This window comes from Mercenaria mercenaria, unplaced genomic scaffold (genome assembly GCF_021730395.1).
Source record: "Mercenaria mercenaria strain notata unplaced genomic scaffold, MADL_Memer_1 contig_2258, whole genome shotgun sequence".
In the NCBI taxonomy this organism is placed as follows: domain Eukaryota; kingdom Metazoa; phylum Mollusca; class Bivalvia; order Venerida; family Veneridae; genus Mercenaria; species Mercenaria mercenaria.
The window spans coordinates 1-17,200 of record NW_026460306.1 but is presented as its reverse complement, the minus strand read 5'-3'; the positions used below and the strand labels follow the sequence as shown (position 1 = coordinate 17,200).

Here is a 17,200-nt window from a genome sequence, read left to right as displayed (position 1 = left end):
TTGAAACATAATCATATATTACATTTGTTTGAACTTAATATTACCAGTATAATATTTCTTGACGACCAAATTAGAAATAAACTACTGGACACTCATGGACAATCATAGAGTACTATACTTTTATTATAGTTTTTCTACATATCTGGTCTTGAAATAACATTAAAGTAATATGCTTCAATTGAGTATTTGAAAACATACTGTGTAACTGATATAAAGTATGTAATAGTTAGTTCTTATTACCTTAACCAATATTAAGTTAAAATTTTAGATATAATGAACTAGTACTGGGTCTTCAATTATTTGCAATATTCATGTTTCAATTGTGTGCAATTAATGTTAACACCAATCAACATTGTGATAATTTAAAGATCATGCATGAATTTTCGTGTCATAAATTCAGCACAATCCTGTTATCACAGAAACATACATGAGTTAATGTTATTCAAGCATATTAAACATATCTTAAAAATAGTGCATTTTCTTTCAAACTGTTGAGTTATGAGTTAAAGGGCCATTAAATATTTACGTTCAGCTATTGAATGTGCATATATGCAGATAAATCATCATATATATATTCTAATATTGGCGTAAAACAGGGTGATTCGTCAAGTAGCTTGTTATGTTTATTTTTCTTAAATGATATCATAAACAACATAAATAGCAATATAGATGGTTTGTTGCAAATAGATGATCTTAAAATCTTTCTTCTATTATTTGCCGATGACGCGATTATATTTGCGTATGATCCATTTTCTCTTCAGTCAGTGTTAAATGACATTGAAAATTACAGTAATACATGGGGAGTACGTTTAAATGTAAACAAAACAAAAGTTATGATTTTCGAAAACGGGCGTCATACCTCCCATGATTTTTATCTTTATGATTCACGTATAGAGGTTGTTACAACGTTTAAATATCTAGGCGTTCATCTATTTAAAAACGGAAATTGGAATCGCGCGCAAAAATTAGTTGCGCAACATGCTTCGTTTTCCATGCATAACTTGTTTATTGTGAATAATCAGTTAAAACTGCCAGTGTCACAGAAATTAGGTTTATTTGACACACTTGTAGCTCCTATATTAAATTATGCCGCAGAAATTTGGGGCTATCATAAGAGCCCGGATGTCGAATCTGTGCACTCTAAATTCTGTCGAAAACTACTGTGTGTGAGAAATTCCACCAATCTGGATGCTGTTTACGGGGAATTAGGAAGAATCCCGATGTATATTTATAGGAAACTAATAATTATAAAATACTGGCTTAAAGTTTTACAACAGAAAGATACTTCTTTATTGTTTAAAACGTATTGTATGTTAAAGACTGATGTTGATAATGGCGTTACGTATAACCAAACCAATTGGGCGTATCAAGTAAAATGTATATTAGATCAAGCAGGGTTAGCGTATTTGTGGCAAAATCAATTTACTATGTTGTTAAATTATGATATCATTAGACAAAGAATTATAGACATATATCATCAAACCTGGTATGCGGCAATTAATAATTCACCTCGTTTAGAAACGTATTGTTTATTCAAACATTCATTTACTTTTGAGTCGTACTTAGACAAAATACAAGAGAAAAAATACAGAATAGCCTTAACTAAATTTCGAACTTCTTCCCATGATCTTTTTATAGAAACAGGTAGACATGTTAATGTTCCAAGAAATAATAGAATATGTGTTCAATGTAGATCAAATATGGTTGAAAATGAATTTCATCATCTTTTAATATGTACTAAATACAAAGATCTCAGACAAAAATACCTAAAGAAATATTATTATACATGGCCTACGCTTCAAAAACTATCTAACCTTTTGTCAATAAAATCTAGAAATGTGTTAATAAATTTGTCCAAATTTTTATACCATGCAAGTAAAATCAGAAACTAAGTACATGTAAGATCTTCCGAAAAGCTATGGTCGTGTTGGAGTTGTCAGTTTGCTATAGACATTGTAAAATGTTTAATGCAATAAATTTATTGTTGTTATTGTTGTTGTATATAAATGCAGTATTGTTAAAACACCCCTTGAAAACAACAAAAACAGCAATTTTCCGCGAAGTGTGTTAGGCCAATGGGTACAAATTATGATGGAAATATATTGGTTAACAATATGTTTGTAGACTATAGTTAAGGCATATTGATTATGATAATCCATTATATTTCCAAATTGTAATAAACTTACAAGCAGTTTTAAGCTTGCATTAATTTTGCATCAAAATATTTCATAACATTTAGACTCATTAAGCTACAGTCACACATACAGATATGTACATGTGTTGAGGTATGGTGCGGATGGGATTGGTCTGTGGGGGGGAGGGGGGGATTTGTACGGAGCAGTGCGTCTTAGTACAGGAAAAATGGTGAGAAATGGGGAAAAAACAAAACAATACAGGGCGCGAATAAGTACAGATAGGTATGGGGTACTACGTTGAATTACGTCTTACTGCACCTGGCAACTTCACCAGCACTTGGACGCGTCTGCAAGTTTGGGATAAGTCTTGAATACGTTTTGACCAAGTGTTGGTACGGATTGATACGGATTACTACTTTGAGGTACAGCTCACGTACGGATCGATATGGATTACTACGTTTCTATCCGTGGCTAGACGTAGCTATCCGCACCATATGTGTGACTGGGGTATTAAACAACATCAGTGATAACTTTTTTCAAAATTCTGGTTTTGCAAAAATATCCTATATTCTAACCAAAGTCAGGTGTCACTTTTCAAGTCAGCCAATAATATAGGAAAAATATTTGAAAGTTATTAACAAAACGACCAAGCAGGCCAAGTAACCAGTTACAAATTTGACCTTGATTTCAATAAGGCAAGGATGAAAATGTAGCATATAGAGAGTTAATAATGTTTTTGTGCGACTTTACCAAATTTCTCCCCTATTAGGAAATATGGCATATAATACATTCACAAGATGTTTTAATGATCCAACCTTGTGATATTGGTTTCAACATTTATTGACCCAGTTTCAAACTTTACAAAGAATTAATTATGGCCTCTTTTTCAGAACATGCCAAGATATACACTCCATTCCGGACGAAGTTGACAATCTATACAAACAATCAGCTTCTGATCAAACGAAGAAACAACTCCTTGCAGCAAAGAAGGATGTAGAGGATATAAAGAAAGCCAAAAAACAACTCCTCAGTGAGCTAAAGATACAAAAGCAGAGAGCAACTGATTCTATCATAAACTACAGAAAAGAACTGGAGGCTGAGCTCAAGAGACTTGAAACTGAATCAATAAAGGAAGTCAATGCACAACTTAATAGTATGGAAAGAGATCTGCAACGTGAAATAAAAGAATCAGAGCAACATATAAATGACATAGAACAGTCTGTTGCCGCACTGCAAAAGTCTAATGGAAACAGAAGCCAAGAATTTGTTTGTGTCAAAACTGCTCAGAAAAAAATTGTAACAGTTAAAAGTTCCACAAGCTCCTTTAAAATACCAACAGAAGTAAAAATAAGTTTTCCTGTCGATATGAAAATAAAAAACTACCTAAAACAATTAAAAATATTAGGACATGTGTCTTCAGAAGAAGCAACATACAAGCTAAGCACAGCATACAAAGTGAAACAGCAGAGAGATATTGATATTAAGCTTAAAGAAGACAACTCTGGATGTAATATATATGGATCCTGTTTTACCGAGGATGGTTCCTTGTTGCTTGCTGATCTTATCAACAGAAAGTTGAAACGTCTGGATCTTTCTACAGATACCATCATAGACCATCTAGATCTGGAGCAAAGACCTATTGCTGTATGTCTAACCAGTAAACAAGAAGCTGCAGTAAGTCTGAACATCAGAACCATACAGTTTGTATCACTAGGAGACAAGATGACAACAACACAGAAGCTGAAGATGGATCATAAATGTGTTGGTTTGAGCTTCAATGATGGGAAATTGTTCATATCTGATGAAGGCAAAACAGTTTACATTCATGATATAAGTGGCACCATGTTACATAAAATTACAACTGACAAATCAGGCAACCCAATTTTCAGTAACTGTAAACATATTAGTGTGAGTACAAACAGAGACCGAGTGTATGTGGCTGATACAGTGAAAGGTGTGATAACTCTAGACATGCAGGGAAATTATCTATCAACATTTACTGATCCTGATTTAGTTCAGCCTCAGGGAGTATGTACAGATAAAAGAGGAAACATACTGGTCTGTGGGTATATTTCATCAAATATTGTCCACATAAGTGAGGATTCAAAAACAATGTTGGGTATCATCAAAACAGAACAAAATCCAACATCAGTCTGCTTTGATCCTCACCAGAACAGATTAGTTGTAACTCATTTTAACAGCAAGCATGTAAAAGTCTGTGAGTTGGAGTAAGATACATTTACATCACAACTAGAAACACTTTTTCTTACATTTGTTGGACTTAAAAGGTAGATAAGATCCAAATTTAAAATTTAAAAACATGAACAATTACTTCATATAGTGTATGTAAACATAAAATTAACAAGTTTATGTGTATTAACAGAACTATCCATTAGGTTTAAAACAGTACAAACGTATATATGTATATAAATCAAAGTATAAATGCAGGCGCATAGCTGCCTATACGCAGGTAGGCATGTACAATTAAATTGCCTAATCTTAAGCATTGAATCTATTTGGTTATAGTAAGGAGCATATATCATTTAACGGAGGATGTTGTACGTAACTCATAGTTAATATATCTAAATTTTTCAAAATATTCATCTAAATATATGCATCTTTGCCTTTGTATGTATGCCAATGTCGAGAGTTTTTCAGGACTGTGCGCCATACAAAGACACGCCTCTGGGCTGTAATGTCCGCCATATGGCTTTGTGTTCACGGAGTACAAGCACATTAAATTCGGGTTGTTCAAAAATTAAGAGTTACCTAATAACCCTAGTAACTCGCTATTGCTTTAGATTTGAACAAATCAATAGACTGAAATGAAATAACGTTACTATATGCAACAGGATATCACAACAACTCTGTAAATCTCGTTCAGTCTTTAGCATCGTGTTCATATAAATCTGATCATGCAAACCATAATGCATAAAACTTCCTGAATCATTGAAAACAACAAGGGTTATCGTAGACTTATCATGAAAGAGGCAATATACAACAATAAATATGATTGTTTTTGCGATTTTTAGAGCTAAAAGCCTAACATCTACAGTCCTGAATTAAATATATTTATGCGTTAAGAGCTCCAAATGTCTTGCTGAAAACTAAAATTGTGATTTTTGAGAAGGTCAATAAGAAAATATTGCAAACTAATTATGTTCTATAGTTCAAAAGTTGGATGTCATGAAGACGTTTCTGTCATTAACCGGAATGTGCTTCAAACCCTTAAACATTGATAAAAGGTCATCAGTGTGTCAGCTTTGGTTCAGTAGTACATAGCGAATATGTTATTATTCAAAATGATAACTCTTAATTCGAAGGATCAGAGCGAAAGTAATCTAAGTGAATATAAATAAAGAAACACAACATTTTCGATAACAGCCAGTGTGTTTAGAGATGAGACCATTTACTTTGTTCAAATAATAAGTCAATTTACATAGAAAAGGGATTAGAGTTTTGCTCTGTTTTGAAAGTGTATAAAGGCTCGATTCTATCATATGTACTGAAAAATATTTAAAATATAAAATAAAATGTCTCTTTAGTCTACATGCAGACCTGATGCATATTTTTTCACATGCGTGTAGGTCTCCTGAAAAATGTTTTGTATGAAATTTATTAAAAAGAAACAAGATCACTGTATTTACATCAAATATACCCCAAAATGTGCCATTTGCCGTTTTCACTGAAAAAACATTCAGGGGGAGGATACCCCCGTACACCACCCCTTCGTACTATGAATAAGGTCCTAGCTACGCGCCTAAAATTTATACTACTTGCAAAACACTGGCTGTTTTTAACAATCAACTGTTACTGTATGACACTTAATTATGAATGTAGCTCTATATGCAAACTTGATTTATATATTAAGTAAAGTTAAAAACACTTCATGAGGCTATTATACCTTCGAAGTAATTATTTAAAGATAAAATATTTACATGAAAGATGGCCATTGGATATCTTTAAGTAATACTGACACAATTCAGGTCATAATGTGGCTGTTAAGTTTTTGATTCTGGTGTTTCAAGCTTTAATGATGGAGGAAAACCTTAGATGCCCTCCAAGTATTATCTCAGGCATAAGCAGGTTCCTGGGTAGAACCACTGACCAAGTGAGCTGGATGGTTTCCTCACATGTTGCTCTGCATACAGTTTGAACCCAAAGAGATAAGGGCTAAATGGTTCGAAGTCAGCAACCTTAATCACTCGGATTTTCTGATATTTATTAAAGCATTCTTAAAGTTTTGATATTTAGTACAAACATAAAGGAACTTATTGTAAGCAGTCTTATTAACAAGTTTGAAATTTCAAAGTTAAAATACTACAAGAACTTCTCAGATGAATTATTGAACAGAATGTAGAAAGATCTAAATTTTCAACAGATATACAACCAGATGTCTACGATATTAACGGTTCAAATTAGTTTTTATGAAATTGTGTCATTTTGAATTCCCAACAGAGTTTATACAATAAATTTTGTCAACCTCGTTACTTGAAGAACATGTGTTGTTTTTAATGTGTTTGTTGTATATATCCCTAGCCTCATTAAGAATGATTATGTTTTGTATGCATATGCTGTATATCTTCACTTTGGTTGTGCATAATTATGTGATTTTGATATTTATAATGTGCTGTATTTATACAAGATAATATAATATGTATGTATATATCTAAAATAAAGTTCTTTCTTCTGTAAAATATCATATCCAAGTGGTGTTTATTTGTTGTCGTCTTTTACTGTGGATATAATAATGCTGCTTTTGAGGCAATACCAGTTTCGTCAATACATAAAATTCTAAAAAGAGGACTATATTTAGCTTGAAGAAATAAACTGAAGAAGTTTTTAAGTTTCTTGGGACATTATAACTGTCAGAATAGCAATTTCATGTATTCAAGTTTTAATTTAATTTTAACTGTAACAAGGTACTGCTTCTTATGTGTTTCGTCATAAATAACTCATTCATTGCTATCAGTTTATGCCTAATATAACATACCATATCTTTATTACATCTCTACAGTAAAAAGACCATCTTTAGGAGAACCAGAATGTAGTTGTTATAAAGAGGTGGTCTTTATCCACAGGTCAAAATACACTATAAATTTTTAAATCTAAAGGAGAACCGCCTGGAGAATACAATCATATCCTAAACTGCGCATGGAACAAAATACATGATGTTTGTCCAGTAAATTTCTATTTGTTAGCATCTTGAAAAAAAAAACATGTTCATGGGGAAGTATATTCTTCACCTTGCGCATTTTTACGAACTCTTGCAGGGCAATTGTATGTTGTTTTTTGACACCCTGGATCGCTCACCTTGGTAATATGAGCTACATGTTTCAAATGGCAAACTGATGCTAAATATTTAAGAATGTAGGTCAGTAGGTCACATTTATGGTAACTGAAAGTCAGTTTTAAGATCGGTGTGCAAAACTGTACAATCATGTCATCCAAATTTCAAGGCTGTATTTTAAAAAACAAGAAAGTAGGTCAAGGTCACAGTCAAATGATCCCTAATCGTTTGGAGTCATCAGGTAATTATAATTTAGCAATCAAGGATATATGATCTGATAATTTTTGAAGTATTTTTTCCAATATAACTCATTATTATAACAAGTGACTCCCAGGGCAGGGCCTCTTTTCAGCCTAGGGGCATGATCTGAGCAAACTTGTTAGAGATCCACGAGGTAATGTTACATACAAAATATCAAAGGCCTAGGCCTTGAACTTTCAGACAAGAAGATCTTTGATTTTTTTAGCTCACCTGTCACAAAGTGACAAGGTGAGCTTTTGTGATCGCGCAGCGTCCGTCGTCCGTCCATCCGTCCGTGCGTGCGTCCGTGCGTAAACATTTGCTTGTGACCACTCTAGAGGTCACATTTTTCATGGGGTCTTTATGAAAATTGGTCAGAATGTTCACCTTGATGATATCTAGGTCAAATTAGAAACTGGGTCACGTGCGGTCAAAAACTAGGTCAGCAGGTCTAAAAATAGAAAAACCTTGTGACCTCTCTAGAGGCCATATATTTCACAAGATCTTCATGAAAATTGGTCAGTATGTTCATCTTGATGATTTCTAGGTCAAGTTTGAAACTGGGTCACATGCCTTCAACAAGAGGACCATGATGGTCCTGAATCGCTCACCTCTTCCCACATGACCCAGTTTTGAGTCTGACGTCGTTTTTTCTATTATTTGACATAGTGACCTAGTTTTTGAGCTCATGTGACCCAGTTTTGAACTTGAGCTAGATATTATCAAGATAAAAATTCTGACCAATTTTCATGAAGATCCATTGAAAAATATGGTCTCTAAAGAGGTCACAAGGTTTTCTAATATTTGACCTATTGACCTAGTTTTCAAAGGTAAGTGACCCTGTTTTAAGCTTTACCTAGATATCATCAAGGTGAACATTCTCACTAATTTTCATGAAGATCTCATGAAAAATATGGCCTCTAGAGAGGTCACAAGGTTTTTCTATTTTTATACCTACTGGCCTAGTTTTTGACCGCACCTGACCCAGTTTCGAAACTGACCTAGATATCATCAAGGTGAACATTCAGATCAATTTTCATGAAGATCCATTGAAAAATATGGCCTCTATAGAGGTCAAAAGATTTTTCTAATTTTAGACCTACTGACTTAGTTTTTGAACGCAGTTGACCCAGTTTCAAAGTTGACCTAGATATCATCAAGATGAACATTGAAACCAACTTTCATACAGATCCTATGAAAAGTGTGGCCTCTAGAGAGGTCACAAGGTTTTTTTTATTATTTGACCTACTGACCTAGTTTCTTACGGCACGTGACCCAGTTTCAAACTTGACCTAGATATCATCAAGATGAATTTTCATGAAGATCCATTCAAGGGTAGGGCCTCTAGAGAGGTCACAATGTTTTTCTATTTCAAGACCTACTGACCTAGTTTTTGATCGCAGTTGACCCAGTTTAAAATTTGACCTATATATCATGAAGATAAACATTCAGACCAACTTTCATACAGATCCCATGAAAAATATGGCCTCTAGAGAGGTCACAACGTTTTTTCATTATTTGACCTACTGGCCTACTTTTTGATGGCACGTGACACACTTTCGAACTTGAACTAGATATCATCAAGATGAACATTCTGACCAATTTTTATGGAGATCCATTCACAAGTATGGCCTCTAGAGAGGTCATAAGGTTTTTCTATTTTTAGACCTACTAACCTAATTTTTGACTGCTGTTTTGACCCACTTTCGAACATGACCTAGATATCATCAAGATGAACAGTCAGACCAACTTTCATACAGATCCGATGAAAAATATGGCCTCTAGAGAGGTCACAAGGTTTTTCTATTATTTGACCTACTGACCTAGGTTTTGACGGCACGTGAGCCACTTTCGAACTTGACCTAGATATCATCAAGGTGAACGTTCTTACCAATTTTCATGAAGATCTCATGAAATATATGGCCTCTAGAGAGGTCACAAGGTTTTTCTATTTTTAGACCTACTGACCTAGTTTTTGACCGCACGTGACCCAGTTTCGAACTTGAACTAGATATCATCAAGATGAACATTCAGACCAACTTTCATATAGATCCAATGAAAAATATGGCCTTTAGAGAGGTCACAAGGTTTTTCTATTATTTGACCTACTGACCTAGTTTTTGATGGCACGTGACCCAGTTTCGAACTTGTCCTAGATATCATCAAGATGAACGTTCTGACCAATTTTCATGAAGATGTTTTGAAATATATAGCCTCTAGAGAGGTCACAAGGTTTTTCTATTTTTAGACCTACTGACCTAGTTTTTGACGGCACATGACCCAGTTTCGAACTTGACCTAGATATCATCAAGTTGAACATTCTGACTAATTTACATGAAGATCTAATGAAATATTTGGCCTCTAGAGAGGTCACAAAGTTTTTCTATTTTTAGACCTGCTGACCTAGTTTATATCTGCACGTGACCCAGTTTCAAACTTGACCTAGATATCATCAAGGTGAACATTCTGACCAACTTTCATCAAGATCCCAGAAAAATGTGACCTCTAGAGTGGTCACAAGCAAAAGTTTACGGACCGACGCACGCACGCACGCACGGACGGACGACGGACACCTCGCGATCACAAAAGCTCACCTTGTCACTTTGTGACAGGTGAGGCAAAAACTAGGTCAGTAGGTCAAATAATAAAAAAAACGTTGTGACCTCTCTAGAGGTGATATTTTTCATGGGATCTGTATGAAAGTTGGTCTGATTGTTCATTTTCATGATATCTAGGTCAGTTTCGAAACTGGGTCAACTACGGTCAAAAACTAGGTCAGTAGGTCTAAAAATAGAAAAAACTTTCGACTTCCCTAGAGGCCATATTTTTCAATGGATCTTCCTGAAATTTGGTCAGAATGTTCATCTTGATGACATCTAGTTCGAGCTCGAGACTGGGTCATGTACGGTCAAAAACTAGGTCAGCAGGTCTAAAAATAGAAAAAAACTTGTGCCCTCTCTAGAGGCCATATTTTTTCAAGAGATCTTCATGAAAATTGTTGAGAATGTTCGCTTTGATGATATCTAGGTCAAATTCAAATCTGGGTCACATGCCTTCAAAAACTAGGTCATTAGGTCAAATAATAGAAAAACCTGGTGACCTCTCTAGAGGCCATATTTTTCAATGGATCTTCATGAAAATTGGTCAGAATTTTTATCCTGATGATATCTAGGTCAAGTTCAAAACTGGGTCACATAAGATCAAAAATTAGGTCACTATGTCAAATAATAGAAAAAACGACGTCATACTCAGTTCAAAACTGGGTCATGTGGGGACAGGTGAGCGATTCAGGACAATCATGGTCCTCTTGTTAGACCTACTGACCTAGTTTTTGACCACACGTGACCCAGTTTCAAACTTGATCTAGATATCATCAAGATGAACATTCAGACCAACTTCCATACATATCCCATGAAAAATATGGCCTCTAGAGAGGTCACAAGGTTTTTCTATTTTTAGACCTACTGACCTTTTTTTTGACCGCACGTGACCCAGTTTCGAACTTGACCTAGATATTATCAAGTTGAACATTCTGATCTATTTTCATAAAGACCCCATGAAAAATGTGACCTCTAAAGTTGGCCACAAGCAAAATTTTACGCACGGCACACGGACGACGGACGCTGCGCGATCTCAAAAGCTCACCTTAGGTGAGCTAAAAAGATCTTTTTGAAAACCAGTGGGCAGAATTACACCAAACTTCACATGAATGATCCTTGGATGGTCTCCTTTCAAAATTATTCAAAGAATTGAATTCCATGCAGAACTCTGGTTGTCATGGCAACTGAAAGGAAAAAGTTTAAAAATCTGCTTGTCCAAAACCGCAAGGCATAGAGCATTGATATTTCGCATGTGACATTATGTTATGGTCCTATATGAAAATTGTTTAAATTGTGCCCTTGGGGTAAAAAGAGGGCCATGGAGTCACAAATTTTACATAGACTTATATAGTAAAAAATTTCAAAAATCTTCTTGTCTAAAACCACAAGACCTAGGCCTTTGATATTTTGTATGTAGCATTGCCTTGTGGTCCTCTAACAAAATTGTTCAAATTATGCCCCTGGGGTAAAAAGAGGCCCTGTCCCGGGGGTCTCAAGTTTTACATAGACTTATATAGGAAACAAGAGGACCATGATGGTCCTGAATCGCTCACCTGTTCCCACATGACCCAGTTTTGAGTATGACGTCGTTTCTTCTATTATTTGACATAGTGACCTAGTTTTTGAGCTCATTTGACCCAGTTATGAACTTGACCTAGATATCATCAAGATAAAAATTCTGACCAATTTTCATGAAGATTCATTGAAAAATATGGCCTCTAGAGAGATCACAAGGTTTTTCTATTATTTGACATAGTGACCTACTTTTCGATGGTACATGACCCTGTTTTGAACTTGACCTAGATATCATCAAGGTGAACATTCTCACTAATTTTCATGAAAATCTCATGAAAAATATGGCCTCTAGAGAGGTCACAAGGTTTTTCTATTTTTATACCTACTGGCCTAGTTTTTGACCGCATGTGACCCAGTTTCGAAACTGACCTAGATATCATCAAGGTGAACATTCAGACCAATTTCCATGAAGATCCATTGAAAAATATGGCCTCTAAAGAGGTCACACGATTTTTCTAATTTTAGACCTACTGACCTAGTTTTTGACCGCAGTTGACCCAGTTTCGAACTTGACCTAGATATCATCAAGATGAACATTCAGACCAACTTTCATACAGATCCCATGAAAAGTGTGGCCTCTAGAGAGGTCACAGGGTTTTTTTATTATTTGACCTACTGACCTAGTTTTTTATGGCATGTGACCCAGTTTCAAACTTGACCTAGATATCATCAAGATGAACATTCTTACCAATTTTCATGAAGATCCATTCAAGGGTATGGTCTCTAGAGAGGTCACAAGATTTTTCTATTTTAAGACCTACTGACCTAGTTTTTGATCGCAGGTGACCCAGTTTCAAACTCGACTTATATATAATCAAGATAAACATTCAGACAAATTTTCATACAGATTCCATGAAAAATATGGCCTCTAGAGAGGTCACAAGGTTTTCCTATTATTTGACCTACTGACCTAGGTTTTGATGGCACGTGACCCAGTTTCGAACTTGACCTAGATATAATCAAGGTAAACATTCTGACCAATTTTCATGAAGATCCGTTGAAAGTATGGCCTCTAGAGAGGTCACAAGCTTTTTTCTATTTTTGGACATACTGACCTAGTTTTTAATCGCAGTTGACACAGTTTCGAACTTGACCTAGATATCATCAAGATGAACATTCAGGCCAACTTTCATACAGATCCCATGAAAAATATGGCCTCTAGAGAGGTCACAAAGTTTTTTTATTATTTGACCTACTGACCTAGTTTTTCACGGCACTTGACCCAGTTTCAAACTTCACCTAGCTATCATCAAGGTGAACATTCTGACCAATTTTCATGAAGATCTGTTGAAAAGTATGGCATCTAGAGAGGTCACAAGATTTTTCTATTTTTAGACCTACTGACCTAGTTTTCGGCCACACTTGACCCAGTTTCGAACTTGACCTAGATATCATCAAGATGAACATTATGACCAACTTTCATAAAGATCCCATGAAAAATGTGACCTCTAGAGTGGTCACAAGCAAAAGTTTAAGGACGGACGGACGCACGGACGGACGGACGCCACACGATCACGAAAGCTCACCTTGACACTTTGTGACAGGTGAGCTAAAAATAAAGAAACATTGTGACCTCTCTAGAGGCCATATTTTTCACAAGATCTTCATGAAAATTGGTCAGAATGTTCACCTTGATGATATCTAGGTAAAGGTTGAAACTGGGTCACGTGTCATCAAAAACTAGGTCAGTAGGTCTTAAAATAGAAAAACCTTGTGACCTCTCTAGAGGCCATATTTTTCATGGGATCTGTATGAAAATTGGTCTGAATGTTAATCTTGATGATTTCTATGTCAAGTTCGAAACTGGGTCACGTGCGGTCAAAAACTAGGTCAGTAGGTCTAAAAATAGAGAAACATTGTGAACTCTCTAGAGGCCATACTTGTGAATGGATCTTCATAAAAAATGGTCAGAATGTTCAACTTGATGATATCTAGGTCAAATTTGAAACTGGGTCACGTGCCTTCAATAACTAGGTCATTTGGTCAAATAATAAAAAAAAACCTTGTGACCTCTCTAGAGGCCATATTTTTCATGGGATCTGTATGAAAATGGGTCTGAATGTTCATTTTGATGATATCTAAGTCAAAATTGAAACTGGGTCAACTGCTGTCAAAACTAGGTCAGTGGGTCTAAAAATAGAAAAACATTTTGACCTGTCTAGAGGCCATACTTTTGAATGGATCTTTATAACAATTTGTCAGACTGTTTATCTTGATGATATCTAGGTCAAGTTCGAAACTGGGTCAACTGTGGTCCAAAACTAGATCAGTAGCTCTAAAAATAGAAAAACATTGTGACCTACCTAGAGGCCCTACTTTCGAATGGAGCTTCATGAAAATTGGTTAGAATGTTCAACTTGATGATATCTAGGTCAAGTTCGAAACTGGGTCACATGCCTTCAATAACTAGGTCAAATAATTAAAAAACCTTGTGACCTCTCTAGAGGCCATGTTTTTCAGGGATCTGTATGAAAGTTGCCTGAATGTTCATCTTGATGATATGTAGGTCAGGTTCGAAACTGGGTCAATTGCGATCAAAAACTAGGTCAGTAGGTCTGAAAATAGAAAAACCTTGTGACCTCTCTAGAGGCCATACTTTTGAATGGATCTTCATGAAAATTGGTCAGAATATTCACCTTGATGATATCTAGGTCAAATTCGAAACTGGGTCACTTGCCTTCAATAACTAGGTCAGTAGGTCAAATAATAAAAACTCTTGTGACCTCTCTAGAGGCCATATTTTTCAATGGATCTTCATGAAAATAGATTAGAATTTTTATCTTGATGATATCTAGGTCAGGTTCAAAACTGGGTCACATGAGCTCAAAAAACTAGGTCACTATGTCAAATAATAGAAAAAACGACGTCATACTCAGTTCAAAACTGGGTCATGTGGGGACAGTTGAGCGATTTAGGACCATCATGGTCCTCTTGTTTAGAAAATGTTGACAGACACATGACAGACGACTGACGATGGACGGTGGTTACAAAAGCCCACCATGAGCATGGTGAGCCTTTGGCTCAGGTGAGCTAAAAATGGAAGTACACAAGCTAAACTTTAAACTTAAGGCACATTTTTATATATTTCTACATGCAGGGGTAACCCTGTCTAGAAGTATGCTTGAAGACTTTTTTTGCTAATAGGAAATCAGTTTTTTCCTATTCTTACGGTGTGAAAATATTTGGGTTGAGCACGACATGTTAACTTTTTGTACGAAAAATTATTTGCAGGTGGAAAAAAACAAATTCCACAGGGGTCAGCAACTGTGCAAGGGTATATGGAGATTTTTTTTAACCTCCTCAAATCCTTAAGACCCAACTGAATGTTATTAATTCTTAAAGTTAGGCATATAAGTGTGTGTTAAATACTTCTGTAATTTTGCTGCCAAAGAATGCAACAGCACAACACCTGGCTTGAGAGTTTCTGCAACTTTATCAATACGATACGTTGCCAGGCTATTTGAAAATATAGTGAATTGTAATGAAACACAAGAGCGCTAATTCAAGCCTCACAGAAAGATAATCAACAAGATATTGGCCTCCAAATAAGCAAGTAGTGTTTGCCTTGTCAAACGATTGCATAGTGCTGAGAGGAAATCAAATTTCTTCACATCAAGCGGTCCTGTAAGTCAGACTTCCAATTTTGAACAACAATTTTTAGAAATTGTGTCCGATAACTATAGGTCAAGCATTTTTTGAGATAGCCACCCCATAATTTCGAATGGACGAGCAGTACTGACAAAGTTAAGTGCCCCCAACACCCGTACCAAAAAAAATTGGGGGCAGAAAAAAACTAAATCATAAATAGTTTTGTCAAAGCAGGGCGAAACAAGAGCTGTCACTAATGGTGACAAATGCCCCGCAGCGCCTTGACCTTTGATCTGGTGACCCCAAAGTCAATAGGGGTCGTGTACTTAATAAGTACTATTAGCATATGAAGTTTGAAGGTCCTGGATGCAGTGGTTCGCGAGTAAAGTGCCTTCATGCAAAAAGTTAACATTGGCCCGTGACCTTGACCTTTGACCTGGTGACCCCAAAGTCAGTAGGGGTCGTGTACTCAATAAGTACTATCAGCATGTGAAGTTTGAAGGTCCTTGGTGCAGCGATTCGCGAGTAAAGTGCCTTCATGCAAAAAGTTAACGTTGTGAGTAACGAACGAATGGACAGTTGAAAACTAATATGATTCCGTTCGGGGGCATAAAAAAGACAATAGAGGCTATCTTCTGGCCACAAGCAATCATCCTATAAAGTTTGAAGTCCTTAGACTCAAGGGTTTTTAATTAATTGAGCAGAAACCATTTTCAATCTCAAGATCACTGTGACCTTGACCTTTGACCTACTGACCCCAATACAATAGAAGTCATATACAGACCACAGGCAAATGAAGACAGTAAGTCAAATGGTTTTAAGTTACTGAGCAGAAACTTTGTTTAGTCTTCAGGACACTGTGACCTTGACCTTTGACCTACTGATCCCAACCCAACATCATCTACTGACCACACTGTGATGTGCACCTATGAAGTTTGATAATTGTAGGCCAAAGTATTCTTTAGTTATTGAAGAAAAACCATTTTCAGTCTGGCAGATACTGTGACCTTGACCTTTACCATACTGACCCCACAAAACAAGATGGGTCATCTACTGACTAAAGGCAATCATTCTATGCAGTTTGACATTTGTGAAACTAAGCAGTCTCTAGTTATCAATCGGAATACAAATGGTCTACTGACCAACCAAAACACAATGACTAAAACAATGTTAAACCTCTTCAAAGGGGGACTAATTATGGAACCTGTACACTGCTTGTCAGATTATCATAGTAGTAAATAAGTGAGTGAATATTTTATGTATACCGGTTTGCTAGATCTGTTTTCACAGTTGGTGGAAGGTTGCTTATACCCAGATTAACCACACTACAACCTGCTTGTGTACTCGGGTTTCGTCCTGATACAACCAGAGCTCTTCCTATTCTGTAACAGAAATACTGTGTGTTAAAGTTTTCATATTCTTCAGTTACTTTTTGAAGAAGGTCCGACATGTGTTTAAATTTGAATAATTATGCTGCCGTTCTGCCACACAGGAACCAATCTATCATCTGCAAGCATGTACTTATCAAGAGGTCACAACCACTTAACTAATAACAAGTCGAAAGATTTCCTGCGGCTAAACGTTAAATATACCAGAAATTGTTATTGATGTTTGTGTGACCACAGTCTAAAAAGTAATTGATGGGTGAAAATCGAGCTTGTTTTTTTATCGTACCATTACGCTTTAATGTAGGAAATATTACTCCATTCTACGTGTTTTACAAGTAGATCTATGAAATATACATTTCCAAATAAGTATGAAATACACAGAAT

The 17,200-nt window shown here is 35.8% G+C and overlaps 1 protein-coding gene across 2 annotated transcripts in view; it reads left to right on the top strand.

Moving 5' to 3' along the window:
* LOC128552306 (uncharacterized) overlaps window positions 1-6,837 on the top strand; it is a 38,063-nt gene extending 31,226 nt beyond the window's left edge. For both annotated transcript variants that reach the window (XM_053533338.1, XM_053533339.1), the window contains one exon: window positions 3,026-6,837. In XM_053533338.1, coding sequence (XP_053389313.1) covers window positions 3,026-4,367 — 1,342 coding nt within the window. In that variant the 3' untranslated portion in view covers window positions 4,368-6,837. The remainder of the gene's footprint in view (window positions 1-3,025) is intronic.
* Window positions 6,838-17,200: the final 10,363 nt, after the last annotated feature.